The sequence below is a fragment of the Acartia tonsa genome, chromosome 10 (genome assembly GCF_053477335.1).
Source record: "Acartia tonsa isolate MP-2025a chromosome 10, ASM5347733v1, whole genome shotgun sequence".
Classification (NCBI taxonomy): domain Eukaryota; kingdom Metazoa; phylum Arthropoda; class Copepoda; order Calanoida; family Acartiidae; genus Acartia; species Acartia tonsa.
The window spans coordinates 45,934,805-45,960,245 of NC_137269.1; the positions used below are offsets into that span (position 1 = coordinate 45,934,805).

At 31.0% G+C, this 25,441-nt stretch overlaps 2 protein-coding genes across 3 annotated transcripts in view; both read right to left on the reverse strand.

Annotated features, from left to right (window-relative positions):
• LOC145330154 (uncharacterized) overlaps nucleotides 1–25,441 on the reverse strand; it is a 246,091-nt gene that overhangs the window by 154,666 nt on the left and 65,984 nt on the right. The window lies entirely within an intron of this gene.
• Nucleotides 1–25,441, reverse strand: part of LOC145330153 (neuronal acetylcholine receptor subunit alpha-4-like) — a 242,877-nt gene that overhangs the window by 91,532 nt on the left and 125,904 nt on the right. For both annotated transcript variants that reach the window (XM_080174737.1, XM_080174738.1), the window contains exons 2-5: nucleotides 13,186–13,230; nucleotides 10,121–10,166; nucleotides 9,141–9,204; nucleotides 6,175–6,355 (exon numbers count right to left, since the gene is read on the reverse strand). In XM_080174737.1, the coding sequence (XP_080030863.1) occupies nucleotides 6,175–6,355; nucleotides 9,141–9,204; nucleotides 10,121–10,166; nucleotides 13,186–13,230 (336 nt within the window). The remainder of the gene's footprint in view (nucleotides 1–6,174; nucleotides 6,356–9,140; nucleotides 9,205–10,120; nucleotides 10,167–13,185; nucleotides 13,231–25,441) is intronic.

The following is a 25,441-nucleotide window of genomic DNA, read 5'->3' on the forward strand; positions in this document are numbered from 1 at the left end:
CCTTATGGAGCCAATAATATCAGTGTCCTAACCCTGCAGGGCTACCCAGTACACCACAAAATACCAGTGCATTTTTTTTGAAGACATTCAAGATGCTTCCTACCTTTATCACTTAGGAATAAGAGGCTAAAGACAAATAGCCAGAACCTACGAATTTTCCTAGTCTAGCCTATGAGTTATGGTATCCTTAGCTTTATCTCAATACAAAGGAAAATGTAAGACTTAGGAAACCCTAACCCTTAAGCATCTGGGTAAGCCTCAGGAAACTGCTAGGCTGGCCTCATATGATTTAACTAAATTACGCTAGTTCCTAATGTACTACAACAACACTTTTCTAGTTTTTGTTTTTTTAAAAGAATTTTTTCATCTTGTTAAGTTAAATGTTCCATTTGTAACTGGTAGAGAGAAAGTGAGTGAGAGAGAGAAAATACAATAGAACAACAAATCTAATTTATCTTCCAATTTATTTTGTCAAAATATTTGAAACCTTTTCTAAAGTTTGTAATATTATGATAACATATTTATACTATAAAAATGAATAAAAAAATTTATTTAAATGCAAATTCAAGCAAAAAATATAACTAGGAATTTAAGCTTTTTATTTCTTTAATTTGTCTAGTTGATTTCGCTTACTGCCAATGCAAGGCCATACCAGGATGGGGTGGAGGTGGGGCGATTCTCCACAAAAAAATGAGGGTATGTTATGTATTTTGAAGTTATTATCTATTATTCTATGTTATGTTGAAATTATTCTCTATTATTCTATGTTATGTTGAAATTATTCTCTATTATTCTATGTTATGTATTTCAAAATAACTCTAAATTATTCTTTATTATTTATGTAGAAATTATTCTCAATTATTCTATGTTATTTCTGTTTAATATTCTATTTTATTCCGTTATTTGTTTTATTGAAATTATTCTCTATTATTCTATGTTATTTTTGTTTAATATTCTGTTTTATTCTATTATATGGTATGTTGAAATTATTCTCTATTATTCTATGTTATTTGTGTTCAATATTCTGTTTTATTCTTTTATATGGTATGTTAAAATTATTCTCTATTATTCTATGTTATTTGTGTTCAATACTCTGTTTTATTCTTTTATATGGTATATTGAAATTATTCTCTATTATTCTATGTTATTTGTGTTCAATACTCTGTTTTATTCTTTTATATGGTATATTGAAATTATTCTCTATTATTCTATGTTATGTATGTTGAAATGTATGGAGCAGTTTCCATTAAGGGTAACAAAAGAATGTTTCTGCCAATATAGAATCTGATAAATTAGATTTTTATCATCTATCTGCACTTCCACACCAATGGCGTGCACATGGAATGTGTTAGGGAGATGATTTGGGGCAAACATACAACTTGTTGTATATCCTCCAAAAAACTAACCCTTTTGTTGATTAAAATCATTGGTTAGAAACAATGCTTGTTTGAATCAGCTAATTAAGGTTAGATAAAAGTACCAATTTTGTCAAAGCAACATTTAGTATCCCAATACAAATCTTTCATTAGACCCTCCCTCCCCCCCCATTTACACTCCTAAATTTTGCAAATCTCGAAAATTTCAAGTTTGTGACAATCAAGTTATGAGGACAAAAACTGATATAAAAAGGTTTTCTTTAAGCTCTAATGATTTCAAAGAAAAGAATGCGAAAGAATGAAGATGTGATGATGTAGCTACTCTTAAATTCAAAATATGTTAGATAAAATAAAATTCATTGTTCTGAGAAAAAAAAGGTTTAAAAACTTTTGATAATTTTATCAAATCTTCATATGTTTGTTCGGACTAGAAGTGTCCAAATTTTTCAACCATTGACTTAATCTACAGAAGGAGTAATTTTGTTTATCACCATTAGGCCTGTGTTTATCGGCCATTGTCTTATCCCTAAAGATCACTGATACAAAACAAAATACCTAGTGACAGTGTTTTTAACATTCAATGAACAAAAGTACCAACAAAAATAAACATATTTTAAATAAATGTTGATACTTTCCAGTGTTAATTATTGAGCAGCTATGCTCTCAAATTCTTTCAGGAAAGGAAACCTCATCAGAACTCAATTTTTAACTAATGGCTTACACCCCTAACATTTAGGGGATTCATTTTAGAAGGTAAAAAAAGCCTAATGGCATTCTAAGACATTGAGATAATCAAATAGCTTTAAACCACCTTGGGAACTAGGTCAAGGATAAACAAAAAACGAATCATGTGCAGTTCACGCTAAAATGTTCCTGGTATCGATTATATCCAAATGTTCCTAAGTCAAGCTTTCCCTGTGCATCATTCAATCTTGGCTATACCAGAATATTCATAGGTCTTAATATGATGCTTAAAACTATGTGGGGACAAAACTTACAGCCGCTTGTCAGCTAGCAGCCTTGAAAGATTTTTGGAGAAAATCGATCTCAGGAATATTTTACCGTCGACTGCACCAGTACCAAAAAACCCTTACTACTTTATATTAAATCTTACTTTGTATTATAAATGATGATGACTTTAATGATTTAATTAATATGTGTTTTCTTCCATTAACTTTTTTCCAAAATGAAAAAAAATATGAATTCTAGTTATCCTCGGAATAGTTATTTCTCGCACCGTACTATAAACAGCTATTCGCTGATATAGAATGTACAATTATAAGATTAAAACCAGTTTTTTAGCCCCGAGGTGCCGAAGACACGGGCTAAAAAACTGGTTTTAATCTTATGATTGTACATTTTTATATTCGTAGAAAGCTGGATGTAATACGATGCTAGACATAGTTTTTTCGTATGGATGAGAACTGAGTCTTATCCACCATATTCGAATAAATACGAGAAAAAGCTTATCTCATTTTTACAAATTGTACTTTCACTACTAATGCAAATTCTAATTTAATCTTGAATTTTTATTCAACTAGAATTCTTTGTACATTATACAATACATATTTTATGTTCTCAGAAAGTGACCATGATGAGGGATCTGAAGGGATAAGACAATGGATGATAAATTGATGTAAACCTACTGTAGATTAAAGTTATTTGTAAAGTATAGAATTGAAAACCTCAATTGTTTATTGGAAAATTTAAGAAAAGTCGCACTTGCGCAATAAAAAACTTGTAACCAACTTGAATTGTACGAATGTCCAGTTTGGACAAAACTGAAATATTACTTTTTAAAAAGAAAATATATTGAATGTGCCAATATCATAATTTTTGTCCAAATATTTCTTAGTCATTGTTTACTAATTCCACGTTTAAATTTAATTTTGTACATTTTTTGCACAGAATATAAAGTTTTAATCCATTGTGAATGGCCGAATGCCAGTCAGTATTGCTTTCAGTAAATTTTTTTAAAAGGTATTAATTTTAATATCTTATCTGGATATTTTTCTGAAATCATGCCATTTTACTACAAGCAATAATGACTTTTGGTACTTTCAAAAGTTTCAATTTTATTTCAGGCTAGTCAGGCAGAATCGTCTACCTGGATTCTATTCTATACTTTATCTTCTTTGTTTGAACAGTGCAGGTTGGAACAAAATAACTAAGTTCTAATAGAAGTCCCTAATACTTTTTAGCAAACGAATGAAATATCGTGTTTATGCAATTTAGGGGACCAGAATGATTATCAGCCCAATTTCCCCTCTTCCCCTGGTCCTTCATCTAAAATACAAAGTAGAATGATGTCCGTCCATCCGTCCGTCTGTCCCTTAAGATCTCAGTAACCACTGAACCGATCGGATTCTAGTCTTCAGGGAATATACCAACTGGTCCTATGGTAGTTTTAGGCTATTTTCTTGGGGGGGTTGGACACCCCCAACCCCTCCAATAACCAAAAAATCCCCCCCCAAAAAAAAAATTTTTTTACGAATTTTGTGAATTCGCAATTTATTCGTGAACATTTGCGATCCATTCGCATTTTTTTTCGGCTGGGTAGGTAATAGAAGATGTAATTATACCTCTTGGGGCAAAGCCCCTAGAGGCTAGGGGCGAAGACGCTGGTGACTTATTATAATACAATTTTCTTTAAACTTATGTGATTTGTCAACAATTTATTTAGTTAATAGTTTTAAGGTAAACATTTTTTTTGATTATTAGTCATAAGTTATTAGGCTTTTATTTATGGCTATCTAAAGAAACAACTAGGCCAAAATTATTTTTATATTACTTAACTCCTTATTACCTATTTTTTTTATAAATTAAAATTTGTTAATATTTTTTTAAGTTTTAAAAATTTTTTCTTTATCTAAGATTTTAACATAAGTTTATTTTCAGAAAGATTATTTTAAAATTTTAAAACCTGTTTACATCTTATGTCTGTCCGTATGTCTGTACGAAAGGGATAGCTCTCTTAAATAAGAAATGTTAGAAATATCTTATTGTTTTAAGTACAATTTAGAAAGCGAAGCAACTATATCAACAAAATATCCATACGTCCATTTTAAACATGTTGTTTTTTTTTACTTATTTTCACTTTTTGTAATATTCGCATAATTTCTTTATTTTTGAATAATAAAATTCATAATATTAATAGTGTAATCACTGTATATTTGTAATTGTTTGTTTGTCTGTCCGATTTTATGAATGTTGTCATCCTTGTTCTCATGCCATCAATGAAGGATAGGATCACTAGATCAGGAAGGGAGGGGACATTGGACTTTAAACTATACCAGTTCCCAAAGATTTAAAATAATTTATCTTTGGCACAAAAACTTTGGGTACTTTTTATTGAATCTTGATCTTTTGGTTCAAACAATTCAACGAATAATCTTTAATTTTAATTTTATGTATCATCATTTGGAATAGTTATTTCTCGCATCGTATTATTAACAGCTTTCCACGGATATGGAATGTACAATTATAAGATTAATACCAGTGTTTTTAGCCCCGAGGTGCCGAAGGCACGGGATAAAAAAACTGGTTTTAATCTTATGACTGTACATTTTTATATTTGTAGAAAGCTGGATATAATACGATGCTAGACATAGTTTTTTCGTATGGATGAGAACCGGTTCCTATCCACCGGATTCGAATGAATACGGGAAAGTTTATTAATCGTCCAGCGTATTATCCCTTAAGATCCATGGATGGGATGCAATTTTCTGGACCCTTGATAATTCCATTATTCTGCAATCTTAGAAAATATTCTCACTTTCCAAAAATCTATCATATGTTCACCTGTCAATCTATCTGTCTATCCATTAATAACTATCTATCTATCTATCCATTAATATCTATCAATCTATCTGTCTATCCATCAATATCTATCTATCTATCTGTATATATATTCATCTGTGTATATATTTCTCTATATCTGCTTCTGTATGTTTTTAAAAGCGAAGCTTTTCTCTAATTAGGGTCGATTTCAAACATTGCATGTTCATTCCTGTAGTAGTTAGGTACGATTTAGAAAGCTTAGCAACTCTATAATCATTAACAAAATGTCCGTACGTCCATTTTAAACATGTTGATTTTTTTACTTTTTTAACAACAAATTTTGATGTAATCTAATCATCCGATTGATCTGATTGTTTGTATACTGATTCCTGGGACAACAAAATACAATATTATAAGCGAAGCAACTCTATAATTAAGTCCTAAAGATGTCAGTATGTCCATGAACATTATTCTGTATCAAGCATTTTTTCAACAAATTTACTTACAATTTTGCATCGACTCTTATACATTTATATTCTGATTATTCAGTTCTGGCACTATACAAGTGTTAATGTCCGTTTGTCCTACCGTTTCAGCGCTTCGCTTTTATGGATGTTGTCATCCTTGTAAGCTAAAGCCGTGGCATTAGCGTAATTGATTTGGTGTCAGTACAATAATGCGTCATAATAGAGATGTTAAAAACAAGATAATGGGGTATGCCCAGACCCGAAAACTGGTGCAACATTATCATGCACAATTAGGCCTTTCAGGCATAAATGCAATCAAAGGGGTGATTGTGTGTTGGATGTTACTTATCCTAATATCCATGGATTCTAATAATGAACACATCCAAAATCTATATACCTTTCTATCTATAGTCCTTTTATCTATCTAGCTACATACCTAACTACCTAGCTATCTTTTTATCTATCTACCTATCCATCTACCTATCCATCTATTTATCTATCTATTTATCCATCTATCTAATAATTATCTATCTACTTATCTATTTATGTACCTGAAATCCATCATATGTCCAGCTGCCAAATTTCATGACGCACGTTTGTTCATCGAATGGAAAATATTCTACATCTATTTCACAGGAAGATTTGTAGATGGCGGGGGGCTTCCACTCGACCAGTCCGTGGTGCCACAGCGTTGCCTTGGTTGCCAGGGTCACTTCGAAGTTGCCATCCGCACTAAATAAAACATTTTATGAGTATATTATATTCTACCAGCGGCTACAACCGTAAAGGCCTCTAGGGGCACTTGAGATGAGGGGCGGGAGAAAGTGCCCCCCCCCCCCCAAATTTTCAGTTTTAGTTTTTAAAAGAAAAAGTAAAAAAAACTTGGGGGGTATTGTGAGAGGGGACAATGAGCTGTTTATTACACTAGTCCCCAAAGTTTTAAAATAACGGTTTTTTTGTTCGTTAGCTTAACAACTTTGGGGACTCTAGTGCATTTTTATTGTTTTTATTAAGTTGAGTGTTCAAACGTTTCAACCACTAATTTTAAGCTATAAAAGGGATAATTTTGCGTGACATCATTGGAGATATACGTCAATTTATCAGCCATTGTCTTATTAGTTCCCTGGCCACTTAAACATTACATTAACCCTTATTTAAAGGAAAGGGGGGGAGGTAAATTACGTCACCAAAAATGTGGGATTTGTTAAGATAACTTGTATTAAAAACGGGGTTAAAGTGAAATGAGCACCAGAAAAAAGGAAATAAGCTTTTCTTAACTACAAATACATGTATTTGTGAATTCTATTATCTATACAATACTTGTGATGTAAAGATTAGAATTAAAGATATAGTTTATGGGTGGTGTTGACACCCCTGCACCTAAATCTGGACGTTATGCTTTGTTTTCAATAAAATTTAATTTAGTTGTTAAATATGAGCTATTAATGACGCTTTCATTTAAACTGTAGGTAGAAACACAACTTTTTTTTCTAATGTTATGGAATATGTGTTAAAAACGCTTAAATTTTACCAAGAAACTTTAGAGTAGCTGCGCTTCTAGTGAATTTATAAGAGCGGGAAATATCGTTTAAAAGTCTAGCAATCATCAATAATGAGATAGTGTTAATGTGTGTGTGTGTGTGTGTGTGTGTGTGTGTGTGTGTGTGTGTGTGTGTGTGTGAGTGTGTGTGGCGTGTGTGTATGTGTATGTGTGTGTGTGTGTTTGTGTGTGTGTTATAAAAGATGTTTCAGTTATAAGTAAGGCTGGATTCAAGGGCTCTTCAACTAGTGGCAAACACTCAGAAACAAGGAGATCCAAAATAATTTTAAAAATATATGTTTTTGTTCGTAATCCACATATAAAAGTAATAGGATGTCTCTGTCTGTCTGTGTGTATCGATGGATCTCGCTTAACACTGAACCTATATGTTTCTCCTTTACAGTGTAGTTTTTCATAGATCATGGGAAGTTTTATGACTATTTTGGGGGCGAATACCACAACCCTCCAAATATAAATATGTTTCGAAAAAATCAACCCCCCTCCCCCCAAAAAAAATGAAATTGAGATTCAAGGGGTCCTCTTTTCCCCTTTAAAAATATTTCGAAAACTAGGTAGAAGTTATAATTTTGTGTAGAAATAAGAATCCCTAGAACCCTGAAACACTATTCTCATCAGCAAGCTACAAAAATTATATATTTTAGAAAGAACAATCCTAAAATAAAAGGAACAGGATCTATGTGTGTCGCTAGCTAACCGCTGAACCTGTACTGATCTTCTTGGCAGATAAGATTCTTAAAGGTCCTGGGAATAACTCTTTTGAGGAAGACTGCCCCCCACCGCCCTCCCGTGAAAAATGAGAAAGTAAAAAATGCGTAATATTGTTTTCCTATGCTCTAATAATAATGATAAACAAAATAACCACTTCTATAGAATAGAATCATTATTTGAAACATTTAAACACTGAAAGTTAAAGAATCAACAAATAAAAAATTTATAAAAAGTACCCAATTTTTTTTTTGTCAGCAAATTAGAAAATATAATTATAAAACTTTGAGAACTAGTGTAAATACCAGTCCAAAGTAACCTCCCTCCCTTATCCTAAAACTTTGTAGGTACAATATATATAATTTTATTTCTCGTATTCATTCGAATCCGGTGGATAAGAACCGGTTCTCATCCATACGAAAAACTTTGTCTAGCATCGTATTATATCCAGCTTTCTACGAATATAAAAATGTACAATCATAAGATTAAAACCAGTTTTTTAGCCCGTACCTTCGGCACCTCGGGGATAAAAAACTGGTTTTAATCTTATAATTATACGTTCTATATCCGCGGAAAGCCGTTTATAATACGATGAAAGAAATAACTATTCTTATAAAGAAAAAAAGTGAAGGACAAAAAGTTATGAATTGAATGCGTCATACTCTACAACTTATCAAAGTATTATATATTCTATCTGATTTAGAGATAAAATATGAAAATTACATTTAGGAATATAATTGTGTCAATAATCTATCTATCTGTATATCTATCAATATATCTGTATATCTATCAATATATCTGTATATCTATCAATATATCTATCTATCTATCTATCTATCTATCTATCTATCTATCTATCTATCTATCTATCTATCTATCTATCTATCTATCTATCTATCTATCTATCTATCTATCTATCTATCTATCTATCTATCTATCTATCTATCTATCTATCTATCTATCTATCTATCTATCTATCTATCTATCTATCTATCTATCTATCTATCTATCTATCTATCTATCTATCTATCTATCTATCTATCTATCTATCTATCTATCTATCTATCTATCTATCTATCTATCTATCTATCTATCTATCTATCTATCTATCTATCTATCTATCTATCTATCTATCTATCTATCTATCTATCTATCTATCTATCTATCTATCTATCTATCTATCTATCTATCTATCTATCTATCTATATATCTATCTATCTATCTATCTATTAATCTATCTATCTATCTTACTTGTTATAAAGTACGATGTCAGGTCTCCAAATATGATCGCTGGGCACATGAAGTTGACGCACACCTAAATAACAAGATATTGAATATTAATATGAAAAAAATCGATTCTGCGGCTTTCGATGATAAACACAGACAGACGGACATCTTGGTACTTTTATATAAAAATTATAGAATATAAGACATCGAAATATAATATTGTGTAATTGAGTTTTTTTTGTAAGTAACTTAAGATTTCAATAACTACTTTTTTACAATTTAGGGAATCTTAACATAGGTCCCAATATGGTTTTAGGCTATTTTTCTTCTGTCCCTATCTTTTTTAATACAGAGCTTTTAGATGCTAGGGGCACAGCCTCTAGTAATAAACAAAACTGCAGATTCATAGAATAACATTTCTAAAAAAACATAATCTGGGCTAAAATCAACTATGATAAGACACACGGACAGACAGGAAAATTAAAGAGATGCTTTGCATATAAAAATCATCAAAACTTTGAGTTTAATATTATAATATATGATAGTTTGTGGTATAAAATATGAACATTTGTCAAGCCCAAGATATTTGATAAAACTTTTATCAATATGTTTCACGTCAAGGATGACAAGCAACCAATAATAAAGATCAAATTTTCAATGCAAGTCATTTCTATTCTATGGATATAATATATTTTTTGCATGAATTTATTTTAAAAAAGTGACAAACAATTCCCCGTAAGTTCAATTATTTGAGAAACTTAAAAAAATTATTCGGTATAGTTCCTTTCAACGCATCTTTAGGTTAGATGATTATCCTGTAAGGTTAAAGCCCTTCGCAAGGGCTAGAAATAGCAGAAAAGCTACTGTTAAAATACGACGAAACGCCTATTAAGAGGGACTATACCCAAATTTTTAAAATGTGGATGGGGTTTCTTTAATTTTTAGGTACGCTTCACGCATTCAATTTAAGAATAATATTATACAATTTTTATAAAAAGAATTACCTCCGTATTCTGCAGGCTCCCATTTCAGCTTGTAATCATACCAAAACTAAATAAAAATAATTAAAGTTGGTAAATTTAAAAAAAAAACAATACTTTTGTAAAAAATAAAATGTAAAAAAATATTGTATTCAAGTAAATATAGTATCACTTTATATGGACAATCTCCGCAAATAGCGTGCTTTTTTGATGGTTGGACGTACATACATACCCTAGTTTTTAATAGATTTTTTACGAAACAAAACCAAAAACTTTTCTAAACAGAGGAAAATAAATTGATACTGCTTGGAAATAAGAAGAAATAAAACATTATTTTGGTGTGCACTCTCTTCCGCATAAGTATAAATATATTAACTTTAAAGGCTGCTAGCTCCAAAACGGCTGAACAATGCCAACTTACTGTTTTAGGCCGCACAAGAAGACCTATAACTAATCTGGAATAACCAAGATCCAATGATGCACAAGGAAAGTTTTCTTTTGTCGTTTAAAACTTTGTGCGAGCCTAATCTATCTACATTAATAATGTATGTAATACAAGTGATTATGCCCCAAGAGGCCTTTAGGGGCACTTGAGCAGGGACGTAGTTGAATTCTATAACCAATTTTTTTTATTTTACATTTAAAAAGTAACGTAGAAATAGTTATAAACCTTCTCAGGACCTATGAGAATCTACCTTGTAAAGAGAACCATATCAGTTCAGCGGTTAGTGAGATCCGTTGGTACAAACAAACAGATAGATAGACAAACATCCTGATATTTATAATGCTTTGCTTTGATATAATGATTTAATTTTGCAATTAAACACTAAACTATGGTTTTATAAGCGGAAGAAATTGCACATCTATTATTTCATAGATTAATCTCTTTCCGAGCGATTTCATATTTACAGCCAATAGTTTCATAGATAAATAAATATAGATTTTATATTTACAGTCAATAGTTCCATAGATAAATAAATATAGATTTCATATTTACTGTCAATAGTTCCATAGATTAATGAACATAGATTTCATATTTACAGTCAATAGTTCCATAGATAAATGAATATAGATTTCATATTTACAGTCTATAGTTCCATAGATAAATAAATATAGATTTCATATTTACAGTCAATAGTTCCATAGATAAATAGAGATAGCTTTCATATTTACAGTCAATAGTTCTATAGATAAATAAATATAGACTTCATATTTATAGTCAATAGTTCTATAGATAAATAAATATAGACTTCATATTTATAGTCAATAGTTCCATAGATAAATGAATATAGATTTCATATTTACAGTCAATAGTTCCATAGATAAATAAATATAGATTTCATATTTACAGTCAACAGTTCCATAGATAAATAAATATAGATTTCATATTTTCAGTCAATAGTTCCATAGATAAATAGAGATAGCTTTCATATTTACAGTCAATAGTTCTATAGATAAATAAATATAGACTTCATATTTATAGTCAATAGTTCCATAGAGAAATATATATAGATTTCATATTTACAGTCAACAGTTCAAGAAATAAATAAATATAGATTTTATATTTACAGTCAATAGTTCCATAGCTAAATCAATGTAGATTTCATATTTACAGTCAATAGTTCCATAAATAAATAAATATAGATTTCATATTTACAGTCAATAGTTCCATAGATAAATAAATATAGATTTCATATTTACAGTCAATAGTTCCATAGATAAATAAATATATATTTCATATTTACAGTCAATAGTTCCATAGATAAATGAATATAGATTTCATATTTACAGTCAATAGTTTCATAGATAAATAAATATAGATTTCATATTTACAGTCAACATTTCCATAGATAAATAAATATAGATTTCATATTTTCAGTCAATAGTTCCATAGATAAATAGAGATAGCTTTCATATTTACAGTCAATAGTTCTATAGATAAATAAATATAGACTTCATATTTATAGTCAATAGTTCCATAGATAAATAAATATAGATTTCATATTTACAGTCAATAGTTCCATAGATAAATAAATAAAGATTTCATATTTACAGTCAATAGTTCCATAGATAAATAAATATATATTTTATATTTACATTCAATAGTTCCATAGATAAATAAATATATATTTTATATTTACAGTCAATAGTTCCATAGATAAATAAATATATATTTTACATTTACAGTCAATAGTTCCATAGATAAATAAATATATATTTTACATTTACAGTCAATAGTTCCATAGATAAATAAATATAGATTTTATATTTACAGTCAATAGTTCCATAGATAAATAAATATATATTTTATATTTACAGTCAATAGTTCCATAGATAAATAAATATATATTTTATATTTACAGTCAATAGTTCCATAGATAAATAAATATATATTTTACATTTACAGTCAATAGTTCCATAGATAAATAAATATATATTTTATATTTACAGTCAATAGTTCCATAGATAAATAAATATATATTTTTTATTTACAGTCAATAGTTCCATAGATAAATAAATATATATTTTATATTTACAGTCAATAGTTCCATAGATAAATAAATATATATTTTATATTTACAGTCAATAGTTCCATAGATAAATAAATATAGATTTCATATTTACAGTCAATAGTTCCATAGATAAATAAATATAGATCTTATATTTACAGTCAATAGTTCCATAGATAAATAAATATAGATTTCATATTTACGGTCAATAGTTCCATAGATAAATAAATATAGATCTTATATTTACAGTCAATAGTTCCATAGATAATTAAAAGTATAGATTTAAAATTTGCATTCAATATATAGTTTTTGGAGTAGCCTCGTAAATTAATTGAGAATCAATAAATCCTTTTCCAGTGTGGCCTCAAAACCGATTGAAATTCGCCGGATTATAACCAGTTTTCAGCCATACTTAACAATCATTTTCTATAGCATCGTATTACAGACAATTTTCCACGAATAACATGATTAAATCCAGTTTTGTTAGTTAGCCCGGGCCTTTGGCAATCTTTTTTATTTTTTTATTTTTCATTTTAATATCCGCGGAAAGCTGTCTATAATACGATAAATAACTATTACCTGTTCTACCCATAAATTTGTTGTCATGATCTGGTTCTTCAAGTTCTGAAATAAAAAAAAGTTTGTTAATATATTTTTAAAAATTATATTTTTTTATTTTCCGTTTATACTAGCTGCTACGCCCTTAGAGGCCTCTTAGGGGCACTTATGGTGAGAGGAGGGACGATTTCTATGGGCGATTTCTATTGGGAGAGTGTTCGTAACCTCCCCAAATATAGTTATAAACCTTCCCTGGACTTGCTACATTGTAAAGGAGAACCATATCATTTCAGCGGTTAGCGAAATCCTTTGGTACACACAGACAGATCAACATCTTGTTTCTTTTTCAGGATTTTACACTTATGTATGACTGTCTTCCCGATCGACCAGGAACTAACGTTTTCAAATTATTTATAATATAATATATGTATGTATACTAGCGGATACGTCCCTTAAGGCTTCTAGGGGCACTTGAGGAGGGGAGAGTCGAATTTGATAATCCAATTTCTTATTTTAAAAGAAAAAGTAAAAAAAAATAGGGGGGGATTTTTTTCTTAGGGCGATTTCTCTTGGGAGGGTTGTGGTATCCTCCCCCAAAATAGTTATAAACCTTCCCAGGACCTATGAGAAGCTACCCTGTTAAGAAGAACCAAATCGGTTCAGTGGTTAGCAAGATCCTTCGGTACAGACAAACAGACAGACAGACAGACAAACATCCTTTTACTTTATTATAAGGATTTATATAAAAACGCTTTTCAAAGTCAAAGATATTTTTAATGTACTGAACACTTTGTTTTAAGAAAGTTATAAAATCTTCCCCTTTACATAAATGTTTGAAATTTGAATACCAACGGTTACAGGAGCAGCCGCTTTCATAAGATAATGAATTGTAGTCAAAATAATAAATTTAAAGAAAAGCTTGGAAAGATGAAGTAAAAACTTTTTTTTTCAAAATCTGAAGAAATTATAAACTAACACAAAAGTTTCTGACAAAATTAAATTTTTTAGACTTGAATTAAACCAGCTTACTCCGCTGGTTTTATTCTTATATTGATTTATTTGTTTCTTCAAATATACCGAGAGCTGAATATTTTGATCTACTGCAGTTCACGGTAAAATATTGCTGGTAACGAATATTTGCTAAAAATCTATGAATTTTAAAGGCTGCTAGCTGCCAAACGGCTGAACGTGCAGATAATACCCGCACACCATTTTAAGCGGTATAAGAAGGCCTACAAATAATCTGAAATAGTTAAGATCCAATGATGCACAGGGAAAGCTTCACTGAAGAAAAAACGCGTAAAAGAGGCCTTTTTCGCACATTTCTCTGCACTTCGAAATAATTATGCATTATTGATTTATGGCTTTTCCAGATTATTTGTAGGCCTCCTTATGCCGCTTAAAACAGTGAGCGGGCATGATCTGTATAAAGTTCAGCCGTTTGGCAGCTAGCAACCTTTAAAATTCATAGATTTTTGGCAATATTCGTTACCAGCAATATTTTACCGTGAACTGCAGTAGATCTGAATATTTTTTTACTTATTAAAGGTTTTTTTTATATTTGGTTATAAGGTTACTTAAATTTTAAAAAGGAGTAATAATAGGCTGAATTCCTATAAAATTTATAGGCTAGCCTTTGAGTAATGTTTTCTGAAGTCTTACATATTCCTTATTATACAATATACATATATGCAGTTTGAGTTAAAATGGTATAAATTAAACGCAAAGGATAGTGTATAATAGTTATTCATCGCATCGTGTTATAGACAACTATCCGCGGATGGCAAAAATAAAATACAAGATTAATTTACCCAGTCCAGTCAAACAAAACTAACTGTTGTCAATTTTATAAAAAATATTCAAGGGATGAATCATACAAGGGAATTTTCATATTATAATAAATATAAGAATTATGTTATTTAGGATGAATAGATCCGGTTCTAGTCCAGCGGAAATGAATCAGTTTGGAAAATGAAATCTGTGTGGTATGCAAGTTTCTAATTGATTATGGAAAAAAGTGAACAAGTCAGTTTTTAGTTAACAAGAGTGTGAGTCTGAGATAGGGAGAGAGATGGAGATGATTTATTGTCACGTCATACCAACTAGGGAGGGGCGTGCACGGGGGGAGGGTGCATTCCAGAGGGTGTCACTTTATACCAACTAGGGAGGGGCGTGCAGGGGGGGGGATAGCCTAAGGGGTCCTTCATACCAACCCGGGGCATGCAGGAGGGTTACCCAGAAGGTGTAACTTCATACCAACTAGGGAAATGCTGGGTGGGGGAGACCAGAGGGTGTCACTTCATACCAAGTAGGGAGGGGCGTGCATGAGGGGGGAGCTCAGGGGGTGTCATTTCATACCAACCAGGGGCGTGCAGGGGGAAGGAGCCCAGGGGGTGTCACTTTATACCAACCAGGGGCATGCAGGAGGGGAGACCAGAGGGTGTCATTTCATACCAAACAAGAGGAGTGCAGGAGGATGAGCCCAAAAGGTGTCACTTTATACCAACTAGGGAGGGGCGTGCAAGGAGGGGTGTGGCATCCCAGGGGGTGTCACTTCATACCAACTAGGGGAATGTGCCTAGGGGTTTATACCAACCAGGATCGTGCATGGGGGAAGGAGCCCAGGGGGTGTCACTTCTTACAAACAAGAGGCGTGCAGGTGCAGGGGGTTAAAGAGTGTTGTCACCTAATGAAACCAAGAAAATTTATCTGTCTTAGCCCAATTTTATATTATTCCTAGTATAGAGCCCCCTGAAATTTTCTTTAAATTTTATTTAAGAAAAATAATTCAGATGGGGGGAAGGCAGGGTGTCATGTTATTGGGTATATTTGCATCCCCCCCTCCCCTAATAAATACCTCTGCACATACCCTAAACCAACACTGTAGTCAAGAATTTATGTATAAAAGTTGAGAATTAATGTTTCTCTAAACGGATATATCCTCTCCCCCTTAGGCAAATGGAAACTGATACTAAGTTGTAAAACTTTTTAAAAATAGCTTTGATTTCACCAAGTCATTTTTGGTAGCGAAGCCACCATAAAAGTCTAACCGATTAACGTTGTGAATCAAGCAAAATAAGATCCGTAACGAGATCTTATTTAACAGACAAAAATCAAACTTCTTTCTATGTTTTTCTAACCAAGCCTAAATTAAAAATAAAATAAGGGAGTAGAATAACCCTCCACCAAATTATATAAAATCTTCCCGTGATCTATAAGAAACTTCTCAGTAAAGAAGAATCGAAGCTGATGTACATACATACAAACGTCCTAGGGATTTATAAAGCCATTTTTCATCAAATGCTACGCTGAAGTCAAGGTGTCTTTAATTAAACAGAAAATATATAATAAGAATAGATATATTTTATTATTTAGATCTTACACCAGATTTTTATGTTTTCTAATAAAGTGAAACTTGCAGCGGGCTAAAATAACGATTTTCCACCCCCCCCCCTGGTGGATGAACGCACTGACTAATAAATTAGCAAGCTAAATTGGCGACTATTTTTCACATATTCTACATCCAATTAAATAAGAAAGAAATAAGTTCAATGTTTTCAGAACTCAAATAATTCAATATAGAATGGAAGAAAATAAAGACATTGCCCCGCATAAAAGGTGTGACAAGGGTTGCATTTTATGCAATAGTAACTTGCAAATGAGCAAATATCCAGAGATCTAAAGGAATAAGACAATGGCCGATAAATTGATGCATATCCCCAATGCCGATATGAAAATACCCCTTTTGTAGATTTCAATTAGTGGTTAAAACGTTAGGACACTCAACTAAATAAAACAACCAATCAAAATTCAATAAAAGTCCCCAAAGTTGTTAAGCCAACGAATAATAAAACTTAGGGGACTAGTTTAATTAACACCCCATTGTCCACTCCATCCCTGGCAAATATCTGCTCCCAAAAATTGGCCTGAATTGTGCATTTGAGTTGGGCTAAGATGGTATTTGATTTTTAGGTCATGAGATTGATTAGTTCAGCCACAAGTCTCCATGATTTATATAATATTTAAGGTATTCAGCTATTGTTATAGTAAGGGTGTATCTTAACCCTTAACGGTCGGGGGGGGGGGCGTCCTCTGGTTTTTTTATATCATTTTCTGTGTGTGAAAGATAAAGAGCCCAAACTCCAAAAGAATATGAATGGAAGCAGCTTATAGTGCCTAATAAAAATGACGCCATACATTGACCAAAGGTGTAATATATACCGTCCTATCATTGGTCATTTGTATTGTATGACGTCATTTATTAGGCACTATAAGGTGCTTCATATCATATGACTGGCTTGGTTCCTCAATATGCAGCAAAGGTAAAAATTAATAACAAATGTATTGAAAATGAAATAGTCAGCTGGTTTGTGTGTGTGTGTGTGTGTGTGTTTGTTTGTGAGTTTACCTAAATATGTCCAACAATATTAACTGATATAGTGAAGGGTGGGACAAATTTTCAAGTAAAAAGATATGTCACTAAAAGTGTATTTAACTAAATACCTTATCATAATACCCACTTCCCTTTGGCTACATCAGATGATTACCCAAACAATAAATTCATATTTTGGTCAATTTTAAATTAAATTGATTAAATACTGCCTTAATCTACTTTAAGTATTCGTAATAATAGAAGGAAGAAAAATAACAATAAATCATCTTAAGACTTATATACAAAATAAAATAGCCTAAAACCAGACTGGGACTTATGGAGATTCTTTTTATTGAAAATCTATATCCATGCTCAAACATTTGCCTGTTTAAATTTTGTTGTAGATTAGATATGTATTCTGTTTATGCAACTTAAAGCACAAGTTAGTAATGCATTATGCTTTTCAGAGATAAATAGATAGGATAGGACACCTATTGAAAATCTGTTATAATACAAAGAATAAAATCCTTATAATAAAGTAACAGGATGTCTATCTGTTTGTACCGCTGAACCGATATGGTTCTTCTTTATAGGGTAGATTCTCTTTGGTTTAGGAAAGGTTTATAACTATTTTGGGAAGGGTACACCACCCTCCTAAGAGAAATCGACGAAAAATAAAAATAAACGCCGCCTATTCATATTTTTAAAGTATATGTTTTGCTATATTAACTAAAATCTTTACCCATGATTATGTATATTATATTGAGTAGTTTAGGATATATATTTTTGAATAATACATTTTCTGCATACCTATATACTTATTACCTAAAAAGCTATAATTGAAATCAAACATACGTCTTTTTTTTAAATATACTAAGATTAAACACATCCTATATATTTTTTTAAAGCTTTTAAAAGAAAATAGAATTCTTTAATTCTAAATTTTCCTTAACAGAAGTTTATTTCTCCCAACATAGTTGAGTTTATTTCATTTGTGGAAGAAAATTTTATCTGCAAACAATCAGATTTATTTTAGAAGAAGCAAGGACGACTATGTTCCTTGCTAAAAGCAAAGAACTGACATCATTTAAATGACCGCTTGCAATAATATAAGACCTAATGAGCCTTCAAAATTTATATTTTTGGTTATATTACAAATAACCTTATCGTTGATTGATATATTTTTTTATAGAAAAAAATACAATCTTTATAACTTGTACTCAAGAAAAAACTTAAAGTAATAACATTTTTTAAACATTTAAATTTTTTTTATGATTTACAGTATTTTTGTTTTAATTCAAAAATAAAATCTTTTTAAAATCATTGACAAAAATGCATCTATTATTCCATTTTTTAACTTCAATAATCTAATGCTAATTGTTGTCCAAAAATGTGAGTAAAAATTAAACAAAAACAAAAAGAGTTGCAACAAAACCATACAATGCACATTAAAAATATTTATAATTTTGAAAACTACAAGAGATAAGCTTTCCATTGGTATGTCTAACAATATTTTAGGATAACTATGCACTGAGCAATAACAGTTTTAAAAAGCCTACCCTTTTTTTATCTTATTATTAGAGGATTTTAGGTGAAAATTAAAAAAAATATTTCGGGGATTTTCTCAAAAAGGACCAAAAACAAAATTTGATTTTTAACTTTTCCTGTATACCAAGACATGTGACTTTAAGGCTGTGCAAACCGCTTAAATGGGTATTTTCAAAACCCTGGAATTGTTTGAGCCTACCCGTGATATAATCAAACACAAGCTGGCCAACAAAATATGTTTCAAAATAAAATCTAAGGAAATAATAGTAGCTTAGATTTAGATGGACGGACAGGAATATAACATCTCAATATTAAACTGATAATAATAAATCCTTTAATTAAGATAGTCAATATTAAAAATTATTATGAATAAGGCCCGTGCGAACAAAACTAGCATTAATTTTATGATTTTTATTTGTGGAAAATTTCTGTAATATGGTGATGTACATTATTTTTCAGAATGTCTGAGAACCGGTTCTAATCAAGGGGATATTAATGAATATTTTGTTATTATTTTAGTTATGATTTTCCAATGTATGCTGTAAAAAAGGCAAATAATTTACCGCTACTTACGTCACTAACACTATACAAGTGTTAATGTTCGTTTGTCCTAACGTTTCAGAGCTTTGCTTTTATGGATGGAGTCATCCTTGTTTTTATTAAAATCTCGTCAAAATTAAAACAATGTTTATTTTCTGTCACAAAAGTATTTATCCTTGTTTTCCACGAGGGTCACTCGACCCTAAAGCATTGCAAACAATGTAAGGCACTGTAAATCCATAAAAGAATGACCATAATATGCATTCTCAAAGATTATATCTTGTTTTCTAGCTGTTCTTACATTTTAAAGCCACTTAGAATGCATAGAACAACCAACAGTATTTAAGCACAGCAACCCTACAATTTTCTCTCGGCTGTATCTTGTTAGCATGAAATTTAAAACTTGGGTGGGGTTATTTGATTTTTTGTCTTCCAGCTCCTATCACTTCTTCAACATCCCTTTACCCTATCCCCAATCTCTTCTCACCCATCCTTTCTCCACTCCCTGTAATGACTGTAATATCCCCCATATGAGCTTAAAAAGCATCATGCAAAAAAAAGTGAACAAAAAAATACATAACCTTCCCCCCCCCCCATGGAAGTCAAACCTTTTTAAGGGGGGGGGGGATATCGAAAGGAGGGACAATTAACCCCCTTTTTCGGTATGGTTTAAATGTACAGCTGGGTCTTTGTTGTAATTCCATGTACAATCAAATCTAAAACTAATGCTAAAAGTCAACCTTTTAATTTTACGACCTTTGACCTTTTAATGGTAATGAGTTTTACAAATTATTGACCAGGGCATTCCCACTACTCTAAAGATAAATGTCGCACACATAACAACGACAAATTTCAATTTTCAAAATGCTTTATTCATGACGCATTGTTTAAGCCGAGATTCGAACCTATCACCTTCCCAACGACCAGTGAATGTACTATTTTTTACGCCCCTCAGTCACATGAAGGGTTAAAATATATATTTGATAAAATTTTGACTAAAAATACAATATAAAATTTGTTATATGAATATGGTAGTAAAGGATAATATGTCCGCTCTAATGTTTATTGATGACATCCCTCAATCATGTGGAGTGCAAAAAAATGCATCTTATAAAACAAGGATGACCCATTACCATGTATTTAACAATAAAAAAATTTAGTTTTCTTTGTGAATTTTTTTAAACTTTAGGTGAAGCGGTGAGTGGGTAAAATAGCCTAAAACCAACCTAAGACATTAATAACGATTTTCTAAAATCCACAACAGAATCAGCCTTACCATTTACAAGTTTTTTCATACGATTATAAAATCCTTATAATAAAGTAACAGGATGTTTGTTTGTCTGATTGTCTGTCTGTTTGTTTGTACAGAAGGATCTTGCTAACCACTGAACCGATCGGGTTCTCCTTAACATGGTAGCTTTTTGGGTCCTTTGAAGGTTTATAACTTTTTTTGTAGGAGGGTAACACCACCTTCCCAAAAGAAATCACAAAAAATCTATTTTTTATTACGAAGATACTTGAACGCAACATAGAAAGGTTACGTATCATTTAAAAAAACATTTAAAGTGCCACCAGAGGTTTCTAGTGGCGTAGCCGCTAGTTATATATATATATATATATTATTTGATTATGAGAATATAAATCAATACCGCTTCATATAATTAGTGTGAAATGAACAACCTCCTTTTAATATTCAGATAACTGTGACGGACAGAGTTTCTCTTTAAGTGTATAGATAAGTTTTGCTTTAAAATGTAATATTGGTTAAAATATGGGTTGTAAAATTTAATTTTTTCTCAACCATCCAACTTAGCGCGCTGAAGTAAAAATAAACTGTGTACTTAAAATACTTCACAATGTCAACAAAGTACAATTATATCCAAAATGAAGCTTTTTTAATTTGATTAAATACTATTTTGCCTCCAACTTATCAAGAAATCAAAAATTAGAATTCAGCATACTATTGTGCAATAATGATAGTATGATATTTACTCAAACCTATTCGTGGTTTCCAAAACCCTCTCGCATTAATTTTTATTTTCTATAAATATATCTCTAGCCCCTGCAGGGGATCTTGTACCTCGGTACCTAACCCTTTACTTAACCTAACCTCCAAATAAGTATCTTTTTTTCTATCCATAAATGTGGAACAATTAAAAACTGCAGGAATCCTTTTATCTGGCAATTTCCATGTAATAGTTCCACAATTTTGGGGTGCACTACTCAACAATCTTCTTGGCTCTGGTATTTGTGTTGATAAACCTCTTAAATATATTGAACTTTAGATTGGTCGATAATCACATTGCCAGGGATCTAAAGGGAAAAGACAATGGAGGATTAATGGATGTACAGTGCACCTATAATTAATAATCATTTATTTCACTACTAGGTTAAAATCATTGATGGTAAAGTTTGGATTTAAGATTTGATAAGGGTCCCAAAAATAAATGTTTGAGTACCAGTGTAACCTACCTCTCTGAATTACAAGAACCAAAGTGTATTTAAGAAGTTGGGAAACAGCGTAAAGTGCCCCAAAAATGACGTCATATAATACAAGTGACAAATGAGAGGCCAGTATAAATTTTACCATTGGTCAATTACAATTTATACTGGCCTATCATTGGTATTTTTTTAGACACTTTACGCTGTTTCAGAAGTTGTATTTTTTAATTACAACTCGAAGAAGAGGATTATATAATAGGGTTCTAATAAGTATGTAGATCCTAATCTTTGGGTTGTATTCTAATATACAAATTTTGTTTAGTACATAATCTTTTACATGCGAGTTTTTCTGCAGTTTTTAAAATATCTTATAAATTTGCTTAATAAAAAAGTTAATTAAATAAAAGTTTTAATTTTAATATCTATTTATCAATTCAAATTTTTGAAGCAGTAGTTTAATGGCTATTTGACCATATACCTTTTATTTTTCATTCTTATTTACTTCATGTAAGTATTCAAAAACCATATAAAACTTTAGGTCAAACAGCCATTATATCTTCACGAAAACCATTGTTTTAGAGAACATAAATTACATAAAAACGTTAGAAAAAATGAAAATGTTGGAAAATCTTGTGGTGGGTATAGTCCCCTTCGTGACAACGCCTCTTAAGGGGCATTTCGTCGTATTTTCACAGTAGATTTTCTCCAATTTTTAGCCCCTGCAAAGGGCTTTAACTCTGCAGGGCCAATTGGCTAACGCTGCGGGGCAATCACCTAACATAACATAACCTAACCTATTAAGCTCATGTTTAACCCTGGTTATAGATAACTTTTAGCAGCAAGCCTTGATTATATATACAGAAAGATTGGCAATCAATGAGATTTTGCACAAGGCAAAAAATTGCATCCAGTTGAAAAGTTTTATTATATTTGTTGAATTATATTTATGCATTTAAGTAAATTATAGAACATATGGACTTTTTGCCCAACAAGTATTTCAAAATTATTTGAATCCACATTTTACCTTAACCTGATTTTAGTTTCAAATTTACTTTCAAGTTTAAATTATAATAGAACCATCTGATGCATTTAAAAACCTATATCAATCTTTAGATTATTTATGTTTAATCTTTTTTGTAATTTTGATTCACTGGACGATTAGGTGCTATGCTAAAGAGTGAAATATAACAAATCAAAAACAACATATTTTTTTATGAATAGTTAGCTTTTTTTGTGTAGCGAAGGATCTCGCTAACTGATCAACCAATATGGTTCTTCTTTAGAATGAAGCTTCTTATAGGTCTCGGGATGGTTTAAGGCTTTTTATTTTTATAAAAAAAGTTGTTTTATGGTTTTAAGCTATTTTTATTCAATTTTAAATCTCTAGATAGGATAAAACATATTTTTCCCCCTTTTCAGATAAATAATACTTCAGATTTTAATAACATTTTTGAATTAACCTAATTTATAATGATAAAATAAATAATGTTGAATTCTACAAAAAAAATGTATAAGTATATAATTTAGATAACTACCTGGCTACAGAATTGGGGACCTTTTTCGTCTACTAGTTAATTGCTTTATGCTCTTTTGTAGCGACTTGGCTGTGTTAATATTTACGACGCTATTGGCTGGTATTCAAAGACCCAATCGAAAGTCGACACAGGGTACTCGGGGTGGGGACATACAGTTATTAAAAACCTTCCCCATCTATTGTTTTACTCTAATAATAATTGTACAAGCTTGTACCCGTATGTTAGTGAAGACGGATTGTTCAAATTATAGCATGGATAAAAAGATAGTCAAATGGAATATATAAATCTTTAGGTAGGTCGGTCTGTGCGTCCGTTCGTCCCAAGATTAATGTATAGGAATCCGCTGATTCGTTTTGTTCTGTTTTTCAGGGAAAGCTATGAGACATACTGGTTTTAAGCTATTTCTTGGAGGGGGGAGGAAGTTAAGGGGGTTAAGAATTTTTATCTTAAAAGTTAAAATAATTATGTAGAGATGAGAATCCTACTCCCACATTTTTTAATGATCACCAAACAACGTATTCAAATCAGTTGTGAAGCTGAGATGCCAATTTCTGGTGCCGAATATTGCATACATTTACCTATCCCAGTCTCCCTGAAATACTCCACACCACTCAAATTAATATTCATGGAAAACTTTTTTTTCTTTTCTTTCAGTGTGCTAAAAAATATGTTCAACTTGGTGGCAAGTTGGTCACATTGTGCTTATACCATGAAAAAGTTGAAAAATAAAAAAAAATCCTTTGGCAATTTGGTTCAATGTCATAATGGGATAGCGTAAAGTGACACTAAAAAAATGTCGTCATACGATAAAATAACCAATGAAAGGGCAGTATAAATTTTACCATTGGTCAATTAGAGTATATACTGGTTTTTCATTGGTCAACTTTTTTGTATGACGTCATTTTTTTGGTGCCACTTAACGCTGTCTCTGTCATAATAGAAGAAAATTTGGGAATAGTCCCTTTCGTAAAATCGCCCCATAAGGGGCGATTCATTGTATCTTTAAAATGGCTTTTTATGGGTAATTTTAGGTTAGGTTAGGTTATATTGGGTTAGGTGATTGCCCCATAAGGTTAGGTAATTGGCCTCGCAGGGTTAGAGCCCCCCGCAGGGGCTAGAAATAGGAGAAAATCTACTGTAAAAAATACCAAAAGGTGCGATGTTACGAAAGGGACTATACCCGAAAATTTGAAGTTCTCTTGTTTGAAAAGTTTTACCAAGAATAGAATATTATAGTCACTTATTTTCTCCTTATATTTAACTAGTCTTTTATGCAATGTAGTCTAAAATTTTGCTTTTGATTTTTATCCAGAATCTCCTGAAATTAGCTAAGAAAATTCGTGATTTCAGGTAAAAGCAAAGTCGCAATGGTAATCAATCTGTTTATTATATTTCAAAACTTTATAATATACTTTTAGGATAGCTATTAAGAATTCAGATCGAACATATTATGAGTCTGCAACCAAAATTTCATAGTAATATAGATTAAGTTTAGATTATAAAATCAAAAGGTACATTAAAAAATGTACAAATGTAGACTATTTGATTGTTTGTGACTTTAATGTTGGTCTAACTTTCTTTGTCAAGAAGCTTAGTGTGTTGAAAATAAAACAAGAATACGAATATTAGAAAATTGAAAATTGATAAAAGCAAAGATTTTCTACAATTTTCTAAGTTATGGAACGTAACTAAAGCTTTGATTTTGAAAATAATTTAAGAATCCTTAAACGATAAGGAAGCGTGGAACCTATTTACTATAATCATTAAAAAAAATATGGTATGTTTGTTCATAAATATCTCATGGACAGCTGAAGCTGAAGTTTTTTTCTAATTAAGAAAG